At 34.7% G+C, this 17,127-nt stretch overlaps 1 protein-coding gene across 1 annotated transcript in view; it reads left to right on the forward strand.

Moving 5' to 3' along the window:
* The first annotated feature begins 852 nt into the window (after positions 1-852).
* The window catches only part of slc26a5 (solute carrier family 26 member 5), a 17,297-nt gene continuing 1,022 nt past the window's right edge, over positions 853-17,127 (forward strand). Inside the window, 20 exon segments of the mRNA XM_051107338.1 lie at positions 853-1,007; positions 4,628-4,892; positions 5,792-5,931; positions 6,496-6,606; positions 8,262-8,434; positions 9,041-9,205; positions 9,562-9,714; positions 9,798-9,880; positions 9,982-10,129; positions 12,126-12,239; positions 12,454-12,531; positions 12,648-12,743; positions 12,919-13,025; positions 13,983-14,052; positions 14,200-14,292; positions 14,449-14,574; positions 14,808-14,928; positions 14,931-15,019; positions 16,051-16,105; positions 16,698-17,127. The exon segment at positions 16,698-17,127 is cut by the window's right edge and continues 1,022 nt beyond it. Of these exon segments, the coding sequence (XP_050963295.1) occupies positions 4,738-4,892; positions 5,792-5,931; positions 6,496-6,606; positions 8,262-8,434; positions 9,041-9,205; positions 9,562-9,714; positions 9,798-9,880; positions 9,982-10,129; positions 12,126-12,239; positions 12,454-12,531; positions 12,648-12,743; positions 12,919-13,025; positions 13,983-14,052; positions 14,200-14,292; positions 14,449-14,574; positions 14,808-14,928; positions 14,931-15,019; positions 16,051-16,105; positions 16,698-16,837 (2,217 nt within the window). The 5' untranslated portion in view covers positions 853-1,007; positions 4,628-4,737 and the 3' untranslated portion in view covers positions 16,838-17,127.

Below are 17,127 nucleotides of genomic sequence, written 5' to 3' on the forward strand. Positions count from 1 at the left end.
TAGTGTACTTACCTAAGAAGTACTGGTAATGTAAGTTCAGGGTTAGTACCTGGCTATTGTAATTACTATAATAAGTACATAGTATGCCCATGAGGAGCGGGACTGTAAAATACAGTGCTACCAGGATTTTTATAGTGATAAAAGGTTATTAAAATGTTATTCACACTATAAACAAATGCTTCTGTTTGCTGAGGAACAAAGGTTTGAAATGTCAGAGGTCTGCTAAACTAAATGCATGTACAAATGTGACCCTGGTTCACAAAACCGGTCGTAAGGGTCATTTTTTCAAAATTGAGATTTATACGTCATATGAAAGCTGAATAAATAAGCTTTTCATTGATGTATGGTTTGTTAGGATCGGACAATATTTGGCCAAGATAAAACTATTTGAAAATCTGGAATCTGAGGGTGCAAAAAAATCAAAATATTGAGAAAATCACCTTTAAAGTTCTTCAAATAATGTTCTTAACAATGCATATGACTAATCAAAAATTAAGTTTTCATACATTTACAGTAGGAATTTTACAAAATATCTTAATGGAACATGATCTTTACTTAATTTCCTAATGATTTTTACCATAAAAGAAAAATCAATCATTTTGAACAATACAATGTATTTTTGGCTATTGCTACAAATAAACCCCAGCGACTTAAGACTGGTTTTGTGGTCCAGGGTCACAAATAATGTATTTTAGGAAACAAGTTTTGAAATGAGACAGAACAAGGTTCATTGCATGGCATCCTCCCTGTTTGATGATTGCATAATACATTGTAATCAGTATTGCAATGTCGTATTTCCGTGCAATAAATTCAGTAGGCTTGTAACCATTAATAAGCATTTCAAAACTCAAGGATGTGCAGTCTAAGAGTGACTGGCGAAGGCCTACTGTCATTTGTCACAGAGTAGCTACTGTTTTCTTGTTTTATGGGCCTGAGCGACACTATAGCTGTAAAGACAGTGGGCTAGATGCTGATTGGGGTTTTAAACCTTGGTATTTTCTCTACAGGTAAGATAATTTTTATATTTCTACTTTTAAAGTGTAACATGAATCTGAGTTTAGGATGAAGGGCGCTAGGTTGACTACACTGTAAAAAACAATTTGTTGAATCAACTTAAAATAATTTGTAACCTGGCTGCCTTAAAATTTAAAGTTCAGTCAACTCAAAAAAAAGTTTATTCAACTTGAAATGTTAAATTATACTAAGTGACGGCTTAGATATTTGAGTTGAACCAACTTAAAATTTTAAGGCAGCTGGGTTACTTACCCATCTGTTAAGTTTAGCAAACACGAATATCTCAGTTGTTACTTAGTACAACTTAACATTTCAAGTTGAATAAACTTATTTTAGTTGACTGAACTTACAATTTTAAGGCAGCAGGGTAACAAATTATTTTAAGCTGACTCAACAAATTGTGTTTTTTATTTTTTACAGTGTACAAGAAGGACAGTGTAATCATCATAATTATGATGATGTGGGTGTATTTAACCTAAAATAAGCATTACGTTCATCCTAAACTAGCACTGAATGGCTCAAAAAGGCTTCTTTAGTTCTGACATAAGTTCAGGATATATTGTGATTACGATAGGCCTATATTTTAAGATAAATCAGATTGTACTGAAATCCTTTCATAATAATGTGCTTTCCTTACCTGTAATGATGTAACCTGGACTCTGCCAGTTTGCTCAAAGTGTATTAGGTTATTTAACTAGACTTTTTAAAATTACACTACCAGTCAAAAGTTTTTGAACAGTAAGATTTTAATGTTTTTTTCAGGCCTGCATTTATTTGATCCAAAGAAATTACAGGAGAAATGACAGAAGTTAATATTTTTATTTAGCTAGGATGCTTTAAATAGATTAAAAGTGGTGATAAAGACATTTATAATGTTACAAAAGATTTCTATTTTAGATAAAAGCTGTTTTTCTGAACTTTCTATTCATCAAAGAAACCTGAAAAAATTCTACTCAGCTGTTTTCAACATAATAATAATAATAATAATAAATGCTTTTTAAAGCAAATCAGGATATTAGGATGATTTCTGAAGGATTGTGTGACTGGAGTAATGATGGTAAAAATTCACCTCTGAAACCACAGGAATAAATTATATTTTATAATATATATAAATAGAAATCAGTTATTGTGAATAGTAAAAATATTTCAGAATTTTACTGTTTTTGCCGTACTTTAAATCAAATAAATGCAGGCTTGGTGAGCAGAAGAGACTTCTTTTAAAAAACATTAAAAATCTTACCATTCAAAAACTTTTGACTGGTAGTGTGTATAATGTGAGGTGCTATTTTAGTTCATTTTAAAACACCTTTAAGAAACTCTCAAAGGTCTTTATATTTTTTGTGTATTATATACTATATAACCAGACGTAATACGTATGCAATCCCATGTTATTAACTTGTTGTTGCATAGTTGTGACAAAAGATGGCGCGCCTACATTGCAGTTGCGACCTTGCATTGTTGTGTTAGAGAAAGTAGTTTAATTGGTATAAAGTACGCTGTTTGTTCCATTCATAATTATTTTACAAACATTAAATACGCGTTCGGCAATCTCTTTATAATCTACCGGATATCATGTGTACAGTGTTTATCTCTTCTATGTTGAGTTAGAACTACATGTCCCATGTTGTTGTTCTGGCGTGAGTAGTGACGCATGAAGCACGTTGCGCTTTTCTTATCAGCGCAGCGGATGACGCAGCTCTCGTCGGTAGTTAAAGGGCTTTTGGTTGTTATACAGTAACAGGACTGTCGATGCTCACGCTCCTCTCAGCTCAGTTCACCGACCTTGGGTCATTTTCAGGACGGAAGCGGTGAGAGGTGAGATGCTTAAGCTTTTTTCTCCTCCTATAAACTACAGTAAGTGCGCATAGCCCTTTAGCTACACTATATTGTACCTGCTTGACAGGTTTGTGGAGTAGTAGGGTTGAACAGAACGAGGACGCTCTCCAAAAATGTTTGTTTGTGATTGCCTTATGTTTTTTAAAAAAGTGTTAGGGAACAGAGTGTGGCAGAAAGACACGTACGATGTTGGAACTCACTTTGTCAATACATCATGACTGGGCTGTTGACACATGCATATGTCAGATGCTGTTTGGTTGTTTTTTTTCATGTTTTCTCATAAACAAATGTGTAAACAAATACTTGAACGATGGATAGCTAAAAGCAGCATTTACTGTGTGTTGTTATAGGCATTTTTCTAAATGCATCATTACAAATCCACTAACTTTATTTCATTTTCAATGCATTTTTACATCTTCTTTCTTCATGAGAATGCATTTTAGTCTGATTTTCCCTATCCTTGGAAATCCTTTTATTTTTTGAATGTATAAGCAAGAATAGCAAATTTAAAGAAAAAAAAGTATTTAAATGTGCAATTAATACGAAAATCAAAACGAAAAAATAAAAAACTATTATTATTATTATTATTGTTGTTACTAGAATTTAGCGGTCAAAAGTAATGTCCCCAAGTTGTGCATGATGTTAAGATGATGTAAGTTCCATTAATTAATAAATAATGGACAAGTTCTCCTGACAAATCAAACAAATGGGTAAGATAAATTAATTAAAATTACTTTTTGCTTTCATATGACTTCAGGTTTGTCAATAGGAAACATTGTTAAAATGTCCCCATGATTTTGTACAATCAGCAAGTGATTATTCAAAAACACAATTTTTATAGAAATTTCACCATTCAGTTTGCTTTCCAATAAACGCCTTGTAGCGTCATGACCTTGAGTGCAAGCCTAACTGTAAAACTGGCAACTCTGATCCCGTCACCCCTGTTACTCAGCTTTACATCAATGTTGTATTTTTTACCTTTAGGTTGAGATGACACAATGTAAGTTTATTAACACTTAAACCCATTATTTGTGATCGAATGTTTTAAAAACGTTTTTTTCAAATTGGAAAAGACAGTTGTTTCATAGAATGACGTTTGTATGTCATGGGTTTATCTTGTGCCAGTTGTAATGTTTATACCACTGCTTTGTCAACATTGGCCTACACCACTGACATCAGTTGCGTTTAGTGCATTTTATTTTACTATGGTCTTGTGATTTGCAAAGGACTGTGCTAAAAATGGACTGGATCCATGGATAGGTTGTTATTGCTCAAGCTGTACACAGTGTCCTTAGCAGAGGTTGTGTGTTTTAGGCACAGTGTTGTTATGAATTAAATCATAAACCCATATTACTTTATGTTGATTTTTTTTTTTGTGTGTGTCTGAATGTATTATTATTATTATTATTATTATTTAAAAAATGCAAATTTATTTTAATTTTTCTGCAGGTTATTTAATAAGTCTGCAGGCTGTTTTATTTGTGGTTGCTCTCGTGTAATCAAGTATGTTAAATATCCAGTATGTTATTGCATGATGGATCATCACAGTACAGGCTAAAGCTGGCTGTCGTTCAAGATTATTTTGAGAGCTTGTAATTATACACCAGCAGTGTTTGAACACTGCAAGTCTCCAAATAAAACCAAGGGGGTTGTTAGTGTGATATAACCTAAATTTGTTCTCTTACCTAATAGCTAATCAGCAGAACATGCTTGAATGAAAGCAGCATTTTGTGTGAATGTTTGAAGTTTGATTATCAACCCATCCTTTTCTTCACAGAGTGCTCTTTTTACACCATTCATTGAAAACAGGAAGAGGAAGTAAAGCAAGAACACGAGTGCATTCACGAGGTCATCATAGCTTGACATGCCTGTGTTTCCACCGCTGCTATGGAGCACGTAACTGCTAGTGAGGATCCGTCCGCTACACTGATGTACCGCGTGGAACGTCCCGTCTTCAATGAAACCTATGTTGACTCAGAGCTTCTGCATAGGAAGAAAAGGACACCAAAGTCCTTTCAACGGAGAGTAACTGAACATCTCCGGTAGGGTTTTTCAATACATTCTGCTTACTTTGTTACTGAGCTATAGTCCAAAAGTCTGTGGCTGTATTGAGAAATATTCTGTACTGTATTACAGGTCGCTAATTGTATAAGCAATTTTGTGACATTGATCATGCCACTCTTTGTACAGATGATAAGATGTTCTTGCCATGAAGCACAAGGTGATCATTCTGAAATCATGCATGAGGGCATGATCATTAGCTTTTACACTTGTGAAGATCATGCAGTTTGAAGGCTGCTTGCAAATACATTCTGACATTTGTGGTCACTTTTCAGTTCAACTTTTCACTCAAATTGTTATTCTGATAACGTAAGTAGTATTAAAAAAAAAAAGCTAAATACAAGCAGACTTTTGGACCCCACTAAATGTATAAACTAGTTTCAGTTGTTCTATTTCACATTATTGTGACTAATTTTGAACTATAGTAATTTTATCAGGTTCAAGTGTAATCTGTACTTAAGAGAATCAGCTTGGACTGATAAAACTATTTGACTAAGTAAACAACCATGTGTCATTTATAACAGTCTTATTATTTTATCTTATACTCCATATAATATTGCAGGACTACTTGAATTGCACAACACTGTGATATTACATTTATTAAACCTGCCTATCCCAGTCCGACCTGGAAAAATTGATGACTCATTTTCCTTTAACAGACAAAGGCGGACTATAATTTAACTCGTCATTAACTGATAATCTTCTCCTCCCTTCTTATATCTTGTTAACCTGTATTCAAAACATGCAACATCTGATTTCAATGTCTTTTGTTGGCAGAATTTTAATAAGCACATTCAAATCACACAAATTAAATTTTAAAACAACAATATGGGAATATGACATATTTGTACTTACAGACCCTTTCTCTCTTATTTTTCAGCTGTTCGTCTGAGAAAGCCAAATCTGTTCTGTTTGGTTTTCTGCCCATTTTAACATGGCTGCCATCATATCCAGTAAAGGAATACCTGTTTGGAGACATAGTTTCCGGCATCAGCACAGGTGTAATGCAGCTACCTCAAGGTCAGATTTGATTATAATCTGGTTAATATTAAAAGTGAATAATAATAATATGTGAACCCAGACCACAAAACCAGTCATAAGCGTCAATTTTTTGAAATTAAAATGTATACATCATCTGAAAGCTGAATAATAATCAGCTTTCCATTTATGTAGGGTTTGTTACAAACAGTTAGATACAACTATTTGAAAATCTGGAATCTGAGGGTGCAAAAAAATCAAAATATTGAGAAAATCGCCTTTAAAGTTGTCCAAATGAAGTTCTTAGCAATGCAAATTACTAATCAAAAATTACATTTTGACATATTTATGGTAGGAAATTTACAAAATATCTTCATGATCTTTACTTAATATCCTAATGATTTTTGCCCTAAAATAAAAATCGATAAATTTGACCCATTCAGTGTATTTTTGGCTATTGCTACAAATCTACCCGTGCTACTTAAGATTGGTTTTGTGGTCCAGGAATGACATGAGGGTGAGGAACTGGCTTTTATTTTACTTCTGTGACATTAATCATTGGGCATATTCATTCGACTCATTCTCTTTATTTGTCACATTCAACAGGTCTTGCTTATGCGATGCTGGCAGCTGTTCCTCCAGTGTTTGGTTTATATTCATCGTTTTATCCTGTACTGTTATACACATTCTTTGGTACCTCCAAACATATATCAATAGGTAAGACTCGTTGGCGTGTGTGCCAGGCTTTTAATAACATGCTTGTGAAATATTGTCTCGGCCTCAGACCACCTACAGTCGGTTCGTGCATATTGCTCACATAAATTGAAGTGCTTCTTTGGTCTGGGAAGTTGTAATCTCATAGGCTGACGTGCAGCATTTTTTATACACCTGTCTATTATTGTAATATTATTTTTAGATAAACCTCAGCCCACACATTAAATTAAATCAAACTGGTTAGTTGCTTCACATGCTGGTTATATGGGCTCAAAATAAGCTGCAATGTGTGCATGCGTGCAACACTACCTGAAATGTGACATTCCCCAGTTTTGCTATGTCAGTGTTAATAAGCAAAGCATTACTGCCAGACTAAACAGGTGTAGTCGAGTTTGATAAGATCTAAAATCCTTAGTCTGTTTTTTCCAGCCCTTCCTGAACTCCGTGGCAAGGTCTCATCAGGAAGTCCGCTTTTGATTGCTCCTGCCAATTGTACAGGGTTGACAGCTCCAAAACTGCTCTAATTGCAATGTCCTTACGTTCATAAGCAGGAAATGACAGTGGCGTTTTTAAGAACCTCATTAGTGCTGGTGCACATATCATCGCAAGGTTTTATGGATGGGTAGATGCCCTGCAGAGTTGTTTTTCTCCCCTGTTTAATGTGGGGATCTTCAAACCCTCAGCAATCCCTGTGGGATATTAGAAACACCAGTAGGAGCATAGATCAAAGGTTCATAAGGTTACCCAAACAGAGTTGTTGCTTCAGTATCTTGTTTTCTCTGCCCCTGTGGCTACACTTAAGAGCGAGAGTATTGGTGCTAGCCCAAACATTTGGCGGGATCCTGCTGCACAGAGACACACTGCCTCCTGTTTAAACAACACTCACGTTCTGTCCTTCTATGGTGTAATGGCAATGTAAAACAGACTTAGTTGCAGAGGACTTCATCTAGATGAAGAGCCAAAGCGGAGCTCGCTTACATAAATGCACTGAGACTTAACTTGCTCACGTGATAAAGGAGCTCCTGTTCCTGTGACAACAACACTCAGCCACTGAACAGTGTGTACCTAAAAGTGATTACACCACCTGTTACTCTCTCAAACAATGGCTTTGTAATGCTTAAGACACCGTTTAAATGGTGTAAATCCCATTGCACTATATATGTTAGATTATATAAACAATATAATAAAAAAATAATATGAATTTAATTAAAAAACAAAGTTTTTCAATAGTAAATTACCTGAAATTGCTAAAAATTGTCCTTTTTTACTATTGATTTAGTTGGTAACAGGTTTGCTAAATATACACATGCACTTAAAGGCCTTAAAGTGCTTGAACACCAGTAATTGCTACTTAAAGACATGTTTATTATTATCATTCCGATGTAAAAGTTCTCAAAAATAATACATGTAAACACAGGTTATAGTAGCAATTGCGAGGAACAAAACTGAGTTTATATCTCGCAATTTTGAGGAAAGAAGTTTTTAAAAAAAGATTTAAAATTGCAAGTTTATATAACGTAATTTTGACTCATTTCTCAGATTTGGGAGTTCATATCTCACAATTCTGAGAAATATTTCTCAGAATTGGGAGTTTATACCACGTAATTCTTCATATCTCACAGTTTCCTTAAGATTGTTTTTTTTTTTTTTTTTTCCAGGTACATTTGCAGTAATCAGTCTGATGATTGGCGGGGTTGCTGTAAGGGAGGCCCCGGACACCATGTTTGCAGTCAACGGAACCAACGCGTCACTGGTTGTGGATTTCCAGGCTCGAGATGCCAGAAGAGTGGAGGTGGTTGTGGCTCTGACAACCCTAGTAGGAATCATACAGGTGGGCCGCTATCTGGTGTTTCCCTCAGTTTTAAACATCAAAATGAATGTAGAATCTAGTCATCATCTTACTTAATTTTATTAAGGCTTACTTGTATGATTTCTAAAATCAAAGAAAGAATTCGCTCATTATTTATCTTTTGATATGCTGTATTTGTCGAACTGTAGATGATCAAGACTAGTGCATTCTGCAGTATCTGTGTTTGGAATGCAAGTAAATTCCTGCAACATAGGCGTATGTTGCATTGCATGTTTTTGATCACCCCCCCTATTTTGTAGATAAGCCTTCTGAAAAAAAAAACACTCTTGTGCAAGTTCTTGTTCTCAGCCACTCAGCTCATATTGTCAGCTATCATGGCCAGCTTTATACTGAAAGACTTTAAAGAGAATAAAGTGCAGTATAATGTTGCCATAAACCTATTAAAACAGGTTGTGGGTATACATTACACACATCTCATGCGGCCTACACGGTGTTTATAATAGACACCTTTCATGGAATACTGTAAACCTGCAAGTTGATGACTTCACGTGGTTCTCCTAAAGTTACTGTAACCCGAGGTGCTTTCAGATTGATGTTTGGGAACATAATTATGTTGATCTCCTGTAGTTTGTTCTGGGTCTGCTGAGATTCGGCTTCCTGGCGATTTACTTGACTGAGCCGCTGGTGCGAGGTTTCACCACAGCTGCCGCTGTGCACGTCTCGGTGTCGCAGATCAAGTACCTGCTGGGAGTGCACATACCGCGCTTCAATGGGCCTCTTTCTGTAGTGTATGTGAGTAGCCTTTGACCCTGGGGAATCCTTAGGGTGTTTTTTATTGATATGTGACACTGTTGCACCTATAAACATGGTTCACATGACTTCATAAACGCCTATTCACTTATTCTCATTGGTGTTTAAGGTATTAATCGAATCATGAATGACTGAATAAATGGTCTTCAAGAGACCTTTTTGTTTTCCTTAATTTTTAATTTTCCTTAATTGAAATAAAAATTGAATTGAAAAATTGAAATTGGGTTAAAGTGCCATTTAAACAGTTTTTATATAAACTGTGTTTTATTAAAAATTAGATTGCTGACGCCTGCTCTGGTTGTATAGCTTTATGTTCTGTTCTTTTTATTTTTCCCCAGAGCCTTGATGCTGTCTTCAGGAACATTGCAAGCACTAATCTTATCACGCTAATTATTGGACTGGTATGTACGGTGTTCCTGTACTTCATTAAAGATCTCAATGAACGGTTCAAAAAGAAGCTCCCTGTCCCCATCCCTGGAGAAATCATAGTGGTAAGTCTTTAAACGCCCTTTCTATGAAACGCATGCACTCCAAATCCCATTGTGTGATTGCCTGATGTGTTTGTTTTTTAAAGGTAATTGTATCCACTGGAATCTCATATGGGATGGTTATGTCTGAAAACTATGGAGTTGAAGTTGTGGGTAAAATTCCCACTGGGTAAGATCATGCAATTTATATATATACCAAACTGAAACCGTTTACATTTTTACAAATGTTTACATTTTAATATTTCTTATTTTGTAATGTTTTGTTTTAAGGTTGCTGCCACCCAAGATTCCAGACTTCTCTGTCTTTCCTAACCTACTCGCAGACGCCTTCGCTATAGCTGTTGTTGGCTTCTCGATTGCAATATCATTAGCCAAAATCTTTGCTCTCAAGCATGGCTACAGTGTGGATGGAAATCAGGTAGAGAAATAAATAAAATGTCTGTAAATATCATAGTACCACCTTGTACATCGGCCCTACCTAAAAATGGCATATGTATGGAAGTTTCTTTCCACCACTGAATAAACATATGAAAACGGTAATTGTGAGTTTTTATCTCACAATTATAACTTTTTATTCTTGCAATTGCAACATCGCAAGTTTTTTTTCTCAGAATTGTGTGATATAAACTCACAATTGTGAGTTATAAAGTCAGAAGCGTGAGATATAATCTCGCAATTGCGAGAAATAAAGTTGCAAAATAAAATTTCACAATTCTATTTTCTTGCGAATCCAAGTTTGTCTTGCAATTCTGACTTTTTTTTCTGACAATTCCAAGTTAGTCTCGGAATTCTTTAACTCGCAATTCAAAATTTATTACTTTTTACTTTTTTCTTGCAATTCCGAGTTTATATCTCGCAATTCCACGTTTATATTTCCCAATTCAGACTTTTTCCTCGCGTTTCCGAGTTTATATCTCACAATTCCGAGTTCATATCTCACAATTCCGAGTTCATATCTTACAATTCTGACTTTTTTCTCACAATTCCGAGTTTATATCTCACAATTCCGGGTTTATATTTTACATTTCTGACTTTTTTCTCACAATTCTAAATTTTTCCTTGCAATTCCAAGTTTATATTTTGCAATTATGACTTTTTTCTTGCGATTCCAAGTTTATATCTCGCAATTCCAAGTTTATATCTCACAATTCTGACTTTTTTTTTTTTTTCAATTCCAAGTTCATATCTTGCAATTATGACTTTTTTTCATGCAAATCCAAGGTAATATCTCAAAATTCCAGGTTTGTATCTTGCAATTCAGATTTTTTTCTTCTTTCAATTCCGAGTTTATGTCTTGCAATTCTCAGAAAAATCAGAATTGCAAGATGTAAACTCACAGTTACGAAGAAAAAAAGAATTGTGAGATAAAAAGTTGCGATTCAAAGTTTATATCTCGCAATTGTGACTTTTTTTTGCAATTCCAAGTTGATATCTCACAAATCCAAGTTTGTATGTCTCAATTCCAAGTTTATATCTTGTAGTTCTGAGAAAAAAGTCAGAATTGTGAAATATAAACTCACAATTGCGAGGAAAAAAAAGTCAGAATTGTGAGATGAAAAAAACGCAATTACCTTTTTTTTTTTTTAAATTCAGTGGTGGAAACAGGCTTCCATATATATGAATTGCGTTATACAGCAAAATATCAAACCAAGAGGCATTTGCTTTGAAGAAACATAAAACAACTAACAAATTCACAAAAAGAAGTTTGTTAGTTATGAAGTGATCTAGCAATAGATATGCTGCTACGTTGTATCTAATTCAGTTGTCCCATTCTTCATTGTCAAAGTGATTTGAAGCAGGGACATGTGTTTTATTCAGCTGCCCTTCATTTTGGTTTCTATGGCTTTAAGTTGCAGCTGAATGTCCAAATCAGCCAGACCCTGAAGTTACTTAGTTACTTGCCATTTAGTAGATCCTTTTGTCCAAAGTGACTTATAGTACACTAATTGTAGGGAAAGTTCATATGGGACAACATTATGCAAAGTGGCATGCTTAAGTGAACAACAGTAATAGAGATGGATTGGGACCTCAGTAACTCACCAGTTTGCCTGTTTAGGGCCAAACTTTTGTGTGAGGAGCCAAGATCCACAACTTAATGAACACACCAATAGAAACCTGAAGCTTATATATAAAAACAATCAGGGCTACAGTATTTACATGTACACTACCATACAAAAGTTGGCTGGTAAAATAGTTTTAATGTTTGTGGAAGAAGTCTCTTAATAAGGCTGCATTTATTTGACTAAAAATACAGTATTACAAATGTTCAAACAACACATTCTGTACAGTGTGTGCTGTTACATATACAAATTGCATGGACCAAAGTTTTCAAAGCCACAGTAGTTTTAACATTTTTATGAACCTGAAATAAAACCATATGGTCTGATGTAGTCATTTTGTATTTGTGACTGTAGGAGCTCATCGCACTGGGACTTTGTAACTTCACAAGTTCATTCTTCCACACGTTTGCCGTTACCGCCTCAATGTCTCGCAGCCTGGTGCAGGAGAGCACAGGAGGACATACTGAAGTAAGTGAGACATATTTGCTTTAGATGCCGTATCTGTGATATGTACTCATCAATGCAGTTGGTGATTGCAAAAGTACATTTCCTGAAATGGAGTGTCGCTTTCATAATGACTCCATCTCAGTGGCTGTATCACTGCCATAAAAGCATAAACATTAGATAAGACAGTCGTGCTTCCTGAAAGACTCAATTAAATTATGTTGATGTGTTTCTGTAGATTGCAGGATTCCTGGCGTCCATACTTGTGCTACTGGTTGTGGTGGCCATTGGATTTGTCTTTCAGCCATTACCAACAGTAAGTGAAGTTCTACTGGAAAGCTCAAAGGGCATTCTGATTTGTTACCAAAGCCCTCTTGGCAGAACAGAGCCATTCTTGGTGCAAAATAACAAAGGTCTCTGTACTCTCATTAGACAGTGTTGGCTGCTATCATCATGGTCAATCTCCTGGGGATGTTTAAACAAATGAAAGACATTCCTGCATTATGGAGAACCAGCAAGATTGAACTGGTGAGTTTCAGGGGAACTTCATTGGGTTGTGTTCATTAATTACTATCTATTAAAAAGAAGCTCTTTTCTTCAAATTTATTTTTTTTAAACTTTCAACTCAAATGTTATGTGTTTGGGTTATTTTTTGGGACATTTGGTTTGTTGTTGTTAATGTTTGCATGTTTTTTTTCTTTAGGCAATTTGGCTGGTGTCCTTTTTTGCATCGGTTCTTCTAGGTCTGGATTATGGTCTGGTGGTTGCCATGAGCTTTGCCATAATTACAGTTATTTACAGAACACAATGGTAAAACACCACGTCTCACTAAGATTTTTAATGTTTTTTCTGCTTATCAAGGCTGCATTTATTTATTTAAAAATATAGAAAAAACATGAAATTATATTGCAATTTAAAGTTGTGGTTTTCTATTTTATTATACTTTAAAATATAATTTATTCCTGTGATGCAAAGCTGAATTTTCAGCATCATTACGCCAGTCTTCAGTGTCACATGATCCAAGAGAAATCATTCTAATATGCTGATTTATTATCAGTGTTGAAAACAGTTGTGCTGCTTGTTTTTTTTTTTTTATTATTACTATTTTTTACCTGTGATACTTTTTTTCAGGATTCCTTAATGAATGAAGTGTTAAAAAGAATTTATTTAAAATGGAAATCTTTTATAACAATACACACTACCATTCAAAGTTTGGTGTCAGTACATTTTTTCTTTCTTTCTTTGAAAGAAATTAATACTTTTATTCAGCAAGGATGTGTTAAGTGAAAAAGTGATAGTTAAGTGATAAAAAGTGATAGTAAAGACTTATGTTGACAGATGACAAATGCTGTTATTTTTAGCTTTTTATTCATCAAAGAATCCTGTAAAAAGAATCGCAGGTTCCAAAAAAATATTTAGCAGCACAACTGTTTTCCAACATTAATAAATGATAATAAATCAGCATATTAGAATTATAAACACAGCCTTGATAAGAAGACAAGACTTCTATTAAAAAACATAAAAAAAATCACTGATCTCCAAACATTTGAACAGCAGTGTATTTTCATAAACTTCCATAGAATTGAATTATTGATTTTACATATTTATTGTATACTGTATAATTTGAAAAATAATAATATATTTTACATTTATTTCTAGATATATTCACATTTTTGGATTATGCATTATCTTTGGATTATTTTGACCTTCTTATTACTTATTTGCCAAAGGCAATGTCTAATTCAGATCTTTTCATTTTATTTTAAGCCCGAAAAATGCTCTTCTTGGACAAATCCCAGATACAGGACTGTACTTTGATGTGGATGAGTATGAAGAGGTAACTTTATCTTGCTCCATTCCAAAAATGTTGTTTCTCAAGCTTTTCTTAGTCACAGACACTCGATTAGGCCCGTTTTAAATCCATCATCCTTTTTTCCACCACAATCTTTGTTCTCTTATCTTCCCGTTTGTTCTCTTACTCAAGGCTGAGGAATGCTCAGGGGTTAAGATTTTTCAGTCCAATACTTCAATATACTTTGCAAACAGTGACCTGTATGTAAGCGCCCTCAAGGAAAAGGTGAGAACAAATGCTTAAAGTTATTATTAACTTAAATATTTTGTGTTTTATGGTTCTGTCCTTGAGTATTGAACTTCATACATTGTGTAGAGAAACTCCAATAAGCAATAGGCGTTTGGCTTCAAGTTCTGTAAATTTTGCTTTTTATGTATACAGACTGGAATTGACCCAGCACAACTGGTCACTAGCAGAAACTCACAGCTAAAATATGCGAAAAGAGACACTGGAAAAAAGGCTGCAAACCACTGCACACCAGTAAAGAAAACTTCAGTTGTCTTATTGGTATGATGTTTTGTTCATCTACATGTATTTGTTCAAATCTGTTTATCCTTCACACTAATATTTGAACCTCAGCATTTTGGGATTTTTGATGAATCAGTAAATGTATGTTTGCAAGCCAAATGTTATTTTAGATCTATGCACATTAAACCATACAATCTTAAAGTTTAGAGCTTAAAGTACCTTCTGTAAAATCTTTGAGTATGTGATTGACACATTCTGTACTGGCCCAACAGGATGTGGAGATGGGCGTCACTCATCAGGTGGTGGCTGGGCCGAAGAAACCCATGGATCATGTATACACCAACGGCCAGATAACTGAGAACCAAACTGAGTCTGAATCTGAGGACGAATTTTTTTGCAACGTCTAACCCCCGTTCACACCATCATACTGGACTTTACTCCTGTTAACTTTATTGACTCTGTAGGAGCCAAAACCATTAAATCAGTAAGTCAACCAAATGCTTTTATTCTCAAAGAAGACACTTAAAGGATTAGTTCACTTCCAGAAATAAATTCCCTGATAATTTACTCACCTCCATGTCATCCAAGATGTTCATATCTTTCTTTCTTCAGTCGAAAAGAAATGAAGGTTTTTGAGGAAAACATTCCAGGATTTTTCTCCATATAGTGGACTTCAGTGGGGTCAGTGGGTTGAAGGTCCAAAGTACGGTTTCAATGCAGCTTCAAAGGGCTCTACACAATCCCAGCCGAGGAATAAGGGTCTTACCTAGCTAAACAATAGGCCATTTTTGGCTAAGAATAAAAAACGACATACTTTTTAACCACAAATGCTCATCTTTAAAGGTCACGCACGGTTAGTTCTTCGTCAATGCACTCTGGTTAAAAAAGCTAGAGTAGGGCGAAAAACTCCATCTCATTTTCTCCTCCAACTTAAATAGTAGTTGTGGTTAAAAAGTATATAAATTATTATATAGTATATATAACCAATCGTTTCATTAGATCGTGTAGAGCCCTTTGAAGCTGCACTGAAACTGCAGTTTTGGACCTTCAACCCATTGCTCCCCACTATATGGAGAAAAATCCTAGAAGTCTGTTCTTTTCGACTGAAGAAAGAAAGATGTGAACATCTTTGAAATTATCAGGAATTTTTTACTCTGGAAGTGAACTTCTCCTTTAATACATTAGACCACATGCTGTGCTTGTTTTATTACATCACTTTTACAGTTTCTCATACTTGAGGGTAGGGTTGATGTTTGAACAAACCACTTAATGTTAAACTTCAACTTATTCCATTTCCCTTATTGTTTGCCCTATTGATAAGACGTGGCTTGTTGAGAAAGGGTGTGTTATTACTTTGCCAAGTGATCTGATTCATAGTATTGCTCAGTGGATGATAAAATAGCAAAAGTCCCATAGATCCACTGCCCTAAAAATGCTCTGAACATCAGCAGCTGTTGGTCATACCATAACATTTGTGGTTATACGTTTTGCTATAGTTCCTCTTTTTTTCTGCAGGTGATAAAGGAGTTTGCAACGGTCGATGTGAAAGTTGTGCTTGCTGGATGTAGCAGTAAGTAATTAAGTTCATTTTTACATTAGTTGTACTTAATAATATATATATATATTTTTAACTTAGTCGGAGTGAAAACTTGCTGGATAGCAGTAATTAATTACATTTATTCATGAATGCATTTCTATAAAATAATAAATAATATAAAAACATAATTACATTTCTATAAAATAATAAATAATAAAAAAAACTTGGTTAAAAATTAACCACTTTCCTTTGAATGGCAATATTTTATTTATTTTTTCCCCCACTCAATAAACTTCATGTGTTTGGGTTGTTTTTTTTTTTAAATTAAATTAAATTAAATTAAAAAAAAAATAAAATAAAATAATATAAATAATAATAATAATAAAAAAAAATAATCCACTACAGTTGATATGCTTTATGTAGGTTAAAGTTCATTCTCATATGTTTGTTTAATGTGGGAAACATCTCCACCTACAGTTGGAAATGAATAAACGGTCATGTGGACAAGTCAAACTAATATTTACCCTAACATTAACACAATTTGTAATGTGGCTATATGTATATATTAATGTAACCAATTAAGTATTTTATTGTAAGACTTTTTCTACGTTTGTGTGTTGTGCAGGAACTCTTCTCTCTGATCTCAGGACACTAAAATTCTTCTGTGAGCCCGTGACCCCTGACCTTGTTTTCCCCACCATTCATGACGCAGTGTTGCATTGTAAGCGCTCGAGGGACGTCCCCGTCCGCCCTGACGTCCAGTGAACACACAAACCCATCTGAGTGCCAGATTACGAATCGAGCCGTGCTGAAACGAGCACAAGTACTGTTACTCCTGAGTCTCTTATGTAATGGTTATTACTTTCAGGTGTTATGATAATGAAAGGAGACTTGGAAAGTTTTAGCAGGCCAAATTTTTTGTGATGGAAATACTTTATTTAATGTGAACATACCAGCAAATGTTGAGCTTAATATGGCTGGTGCTGTTGTTTTATGATGCCAGCTGTAATCATAAGCTCCACCGCAATTTGTTACTGATGACTATAAAACACTCT

The sequence above is a fragment of the Labeo rohita genome, chromosome 4, assembly GCF_022985175.1.
Source record: "Labeo rohita strain BAU-BD-2019 chromosome 4, IGBB_LRoh.1.0, whole genome shotgun sequence".
Lineage (NCBI taxonomy): Eukaryota > Metazoa > Chordata > Actinopteri > Cypriniformes > Cyprinidae > Labeo > Labeo rohita.